This window comes from Capra hircus, chromosome 1 (genome assembly GCF_001704415.2).
Source record: "Capra hircus breed San Clemente chromosome 1, ASM170441v1, whole genome shotgun sequence".
NCBI lineage: Eukaryota > Metazoa > Chordata > Mammalia > Artiodactyla > Bovidae > Capra > Capra hircus.
In genome coordinates, this window is record NC_030808.1 from 64,238,967 (window position 1) to 64,244,966 (window position 6,000).

A 6,000-nucleotide genomic window follows, 5' to 3' on the forward strand; every position below is an offset into this window, starting at 1 on the left:
GGCTTAGTTTCTCTGAGGCATATGAAATCTTCCCAGACCAAGGATCGACCCCGAGTCCCCTGCACTGGCAGACAGATTCTTATCCAGTGCACTATCAGGGAAGTCCCAAGTGAGTCTCTTATAGGCAGCATGTATATGGTTCCTTTGTGTATACATTCAGTCACTGTGTCTTTTGATTGGAGCATTTAGTTCATTTACATTTAAAGTAATTATTGATACTTTTTTTAATTAAGATCCCCTGGAGAAGGGAATGGCAACCCACTCCAATATTCTTGACTGGAGAATTCCAGAGACAGAGGAGCCTGGTGAGCCACAGTCCATGGGGTCACAAAGAGTCGGACGCAACTGAGCAACACACACACACACACACACACACACGTTGATAGGTAGGTATTAGCATTTTGTTCATTGTTTCGGGATTGTTTTGGTAATTCTTTTGTTTATTCTTGCCTTCTCTTCCCTTTTAATGATTATTCTTTGTGTTATTTGGATTTCTTTCTCTGTGTGTATCTATTGTAGATTTTTGGGTTTTGGGTACCATTAGGTTTATACATAGATGTAGACAACTCTGTCTATATATAATTAAGTGCTTTATCTCTTAATTTCAAATGCATTTTAACAAGTCTGAATTTTTATTGTGCTCCCTTCATAATTACTGTTTTTCTCATATTTTGTGTATAATTGCTTTGTGTATCCCTTAGCTGCTTATTGTGGCGATAGGTGATTTTAGTACTTTTCTCTTTTAGCCTTCCTACTAGCTTTCTACGTGGTTGATTTACTACCTTAACTATATGTTTACCTTTACCAATGAGTTTTCCCCCCCATAATTTTCATGTTTCTAGTTTGATCTTTTCTTTTTCACTTAGAGAAGTCCCTTTAACCTTTCTTGTAAAGCTGCTTTGGTGGTACTGAACCCTTTTAGCTTTTGCCTATCTGAAAACTTTTGATCTATCAAATCCAAATGAAAGCCTTTCCAGGTAGAATATTCTTGGTTGTAGATTTCCCCTTTCATCATGTTAACTGTATCTTGCCACTCTTTTCTGGGCTGCAGAGTTTCTGCTGCAAAGTCAGCTTGATAGCCTTATGGGAGTTCCCTAGTACATAACTTGTTTCTTTTCCCTTGCTGCTTTTAATAATCTCTCTTTATCTTTGATTTTTGCAATTTTAATTACAGTATGTTTTGATGTGGTCCTCCTTGGGTTGATCCTGTTTGGGGCTCTCTCTGTGCTTCCTTGACTTGCATGTTTCATTCATTTCACAGCTTAGGGAAGTCTTCAGCTATTATGTCTTCAAGTATGTTCTCTGCCACTTCCTCTGTCTTCTCTTTCTGGGACTCCTGTAAGGTAAATGTTAGTGTGTGTGGTGATGTCCCAGAGGTCTTTTATACTGTCCTTATTTCTTTTTATTTTTTTCTGTTTAGCTTGAGTCATTTCCACTACTCTCTTACTGCTTACTGATCTATTCCTCGGTATTACTTAATCTACTGTTGATTCCTTCTAGTGTATTTTTCGTTTCAGTTACTGTATTTCCATCTGTTTAGTCCTTTATATTTTCTAACTCTTGGTTAAAAACATCTACTGCTCGCTCTGTTCATCCATTCTTTTGTAGAGTTCCCTTTTTTGTTGCTAGTCTGTCTATTTTTTTTTTAATTGAAGTATAGTTGATTTACAGTGTTGTGTTAATTTCTGCTGGACAGCAAAGTGATTCAGTTATACATATATATACATCCTCTTTTTACATTCTTTTCTGCTATGGCTTATCACAGGATAGTGAGTCTAATTCCCTATGCGTTACAGTAAGACCTTATTTATTAATTCTGTGCCTGGTGAATGGGGGCTCCATTCTGGGGAGGCTGTGTGGGGGGTGGTGTCCTGCTGGTTGGTGTGGCTGGGACCCAGTGGGTCCAGGACTGGTGCCAGCCTACCAGTGGGTTGAGCCAGGATCCAAGGTCTCTTGCTGTAGTAGGCCCTGGGGGTCCCAGTTCTATATTACCTGTGTCCTGGTGTGTAGGGCCAGGTCCTGGGCCCTCTGGTGGACAAGGCTATGTCCATGGGTGGCTGTGGGCTTAGGGTGTTCTAATGCAACCTGCCCACTGGTAGGTGGTGCTGAGTCCCTGCCCACCTACTTGCTTGGCCTGAGGTATTCCATTACTGGTGCCTATAGGCTGATGGGTATAGCCTAGGTCCCAAGGCAAATAAGTTACAGGGAGGATTACAAAATAGTGCTCACTAGCACTAGTATTCATGTGGTAGGGCAAGCTCCCCCAGGTGGTTCCTGCCAGTGTCTTTATCCCCAGGGGTGAGGTCCAGTTGCCTTCTACTACCCCGGAGACTCTCCAAGATTTAACGGGTGGGCCGGACCCATTTTTTATTATTTCTTCTGCCCTAGATTGCACAGTGTATAAGATCTTGTGTGTGTCCTTTAAGAGTGGAGTCTATTTCTCACAGCTCACAGGGTCTGCTGAAAGCAAGCCCTGCTGGTCTTCAAAGCCAAATGTTCCAGTACTGTCTTACCAGTGCTGGTACCCTGTGCTGTGGAGCCCAGTGTGGGGCTCAGACTCCTCACTCCTTTGGTGAATCTCTGCAGTTGTAGTAATTTTCCTGTTTGAGGGTTGCCTACTAGGGGTACGGCTCTTGACTATAACACAACTCTGCCCATCCTACCCGTCTATTATGGTTTGTTCTATATTATCTTTAGTTGTAGAGGTCTTTTCTGGTAGGTTCTGGCCTTTCTTATCCATAGTTTTTCTGTAAATAGCTGTAATTTTGCTGTGCCCATGAGAGGAGTTGAGCTTAGAGTCTTCCTAATCCACCAACTCTTATTTTCCTAAAATTTGATAGATGGAAATGACCTTGAACACCTGTATATAGATGAAAATAATAGTAACAACCAAGGTTTAAATGCATACCAAGTTCCAGAAAATGTATTAAGCATTTTTAGAAATACCTTATCAAAATTTTTTATAACTTCTATAGATGTGTTCTCATACTTTAGTTAAGGAGATTAGTGCTTAGAGATGTTATACAATTTGCAGATTGCACCGTGGTCTATGTGGCTCCAAAGTCCCCATTCTTTCAACCATACTACTGTGAAGTGTTCTAAGTTTCTATGTGATTTACCCTATATAAACTAGCTGACATCTGAACAGCATAGAAACCATGGTACTTATTATGCTTTACTAGCTGTATGACTTTGGAGAAGGCGATGGCACCCCACTCCAGCACTCTTGCCTGGAAAATCCCATGGACCGAGGAGCCTGGTGGGCTGCAGTCCATGTGGTCACGAAGAGTCGGACACGACTGAGCGGCTTCACTGTCACTTTTCACTTTCATGCATTGGAGAAGGAAATGGCAACCCACTCCAGTGTTCTTGCCTGGAGAATCCCAGGGACGGGGAGCCTGGTGGGCTGCCGTCTATGGGGTCACACAGAGTCAGACACGACTGAAGTGACTTAGCAGTAGCAGCTGTATGACTTTAGGCAAATCACCTAATATCTGTATCTCAACTGCCTCATCCGAAAATGGGGATAGTAATAATACTCTTTTAGGGTTGTGATTAGTTTAAATGAATAATTATATGCCAGCTATTTAAAACCATACCTGGCGCGAAGTAAGGACAAATGCTAACTGCTACCCCCATCATCATCACAGTTACCACTTTTCAAAAGGGAAATGGGATGCTTAATGTACTAAGCCTTGATAATAAATATTCTTAGAATGTAACACTAAGAACAACTGCCAAAGCCATGAACTCAAATACATCAGTCAACAAGTACCCTTCATATTAGGGACTGAAGCACAAAGAGAAGCATGAGACAAGATCTTTACCTTCAGGTCATTTATAATCTAGGTGAAAAGCAAAATGAAACTCCCCTGAAGCACTTGAACACTGAATAGACTGGCCCAGACTCAAGTGTGGTCATGAGAAATGTGAGCTGCCTCAGTCAAAGACTTCCTGGAGGAGCTGGACTTGGGCTGGGCTTTGCAGAAGGGCAGGATCTGGAGTACAGGTATTCCAGGTGAGGGAGGCCACTCAGCCATGGAGTGAGGCCAGCCTAGTGGGGAGGAGCATGACTGAACTGAACAGAGAGTGAGCAGCAATATTGAGATTTAGGTTGAATTACCTTTGGAATGTGTCCTTCCAAAATCACAGAAAATTTTCTTTAATCTCGTCAGCTTTAAGCAAGAGAATATGTGGCTTGCAAAGTTACCATTTCTGTCTCTACTCTTTTGAAAACCTTTGGGAATGATCCGTTCTGACGTCCAGAGTAACGCGTCTCCTGTCCCTTCGGCACAGTGAGGAACTCTCAGCGGAAGCACATCCTGGCAGCCCATCAGATCATCCACAGGCACACAGAAGACATGCTCAAGACGCATTTTGCTGAGCAAGGGCGGACATCAGACACTGAGCTACTTGAGGGAGAAACTGAAAATGAGCAAGATACCTAAGGTGAGTTTGCTTTTTCCTTTGGAAGGGAGCAGGAGGACAAGCAGCATCACTGAGCTCTGTGCTGTACGCTAACAATCATAATGTGGAAAATGAAGCACTCCCATTTAAACTGGTGCATTTCATGCATCTGTTTGACAAGCCTGAAGCAGTTACTGTCTGCCAAGGTTTCCACTACAAATTCAAGAAAAAAATACCCTTGTGCTTTCTGTCTGTGGCAGCCCAGACTGAATGCAGGAATACAGCAGGGAAAATATTGGTGCATTGCATCTCGGTTATGGAATCTGCTATTGAAACTATTAGTTGATATGACAGCAGTTAGACTGTTTTGACCAAAAAACAGGACTCAAAATTATTTTTGTAGGTTTTGTTAGCAGATGACTATACTCTATCACAAATAAAGCTACAAAACATGTTTGTGTTATTTAAAACAAAAGCCTTGTTCTCATGGAATTAGATGAGGTACCCCTGTCGCACTGAGCCGGATACTCAGCATGGTGTGAGGCACAGCCTGCCCAATTGAAGCCCTGATGCCCTCTACAGTAGCCACAAGGCTGGGTCTTAGGTGCACCTAACATTCATACTCACAAGATGAACACAGGCCATGTTTGGTATGATTTGAGTATCGATCTCCTCAGAAAGCCATAAGGCCCCACAGCTTCCAACAGCACAGCATCGGGGGTCTCTCTTCCTGTGGGAGCTCTTGCTGAATCCACACAGAGGACCATGTATCAGAATCCTTTAGTCCCCAGGTTACAAAGCTCAGATGCAAGGAAAAGAGCTTCGCATTGGGTGGGTGCAGAAGCTGCCTTGGTTTACATGCCCTGGGACCAGTCTCTCTCATAATTCCATTGGCATAGTTTCCAGGGTCCCCCCAATGGATCTGCCCAGATACAAAAGTCAGCACACTCAGGAAACCTCAAAGTTACAGTTTCCTGTTAGGTATTAATAGTTTATTTAAAATCCCTCCCTGTCAGATGCTAGTTACTAATCGGGTCATTTTTACCTTTAGTAATGTTGCTTACATGTGTTCAGTCACTCAGTGGTGTCCAGCTCTTTGTGGCCCCATGGACCATAGCCTGCCAGGTTTCTCTGTCCATGGAATTTTCCAAGCAAGAATACTGGAGTGGGTTGCCATTTCCTCCTCCAGGGGATCTTCCTGACCCAGGGATCGAACCCACATCTCCTATGTCTCCTGCATTAGCAGGCAGATTATTTACTACTAGCACTACCTGGGAAGTCCAGTGTTGCTTAGTGACGTAGTTGACACATATACCACCTTATCAGATTACTGGAGAACAGAGCTACCCTCTAAAATTTCTGGTTAGGGAAGGCACTAAGGCTTAGGGAGCAATCTCATCCTGGCATCGAGGAGGTTTGGGTGTCGGCAGCCTACCACTAACTGTACAATCTTATACTTTCATTGAGGTTTCCTTAAGGAAATTCATTAATAATGAAATAACCTCTGAAATCACTGAAAATATAAGCCATATATTTACATGTAATGTAACATCTATATAATAGCTATATAGTATAAATTCAAGAATCAAAGCA

At 42.6% G+C, this 6,000-nt stretch overlaps 1 protein-coding gene across 2 annotated transcripts in view; it reads left to right on the top strand.

Annotated features, from left to right (window-relative positions):
* MAATS1 (MYCBP associated and testis expressed 1) overlaps positions 1-4,449 on the top strand; it is an 84,421-nt gene extending 79,972 nt beyond the window's left edge. For both annotated transcript variants that reach the window (XM_013962739.2, XM_013962742.2), the window contains one exon: positions 4,297-4,449. In XM_013962739.2, coding sequence (XP_013818193.1) covers positions 4,297-4,448 — 152 coding nt within the window. In that variant the 3' untranslated portion in view covers position 4,449. The remainder of the gene's footprint in view (positions 1-4,296) is intronic.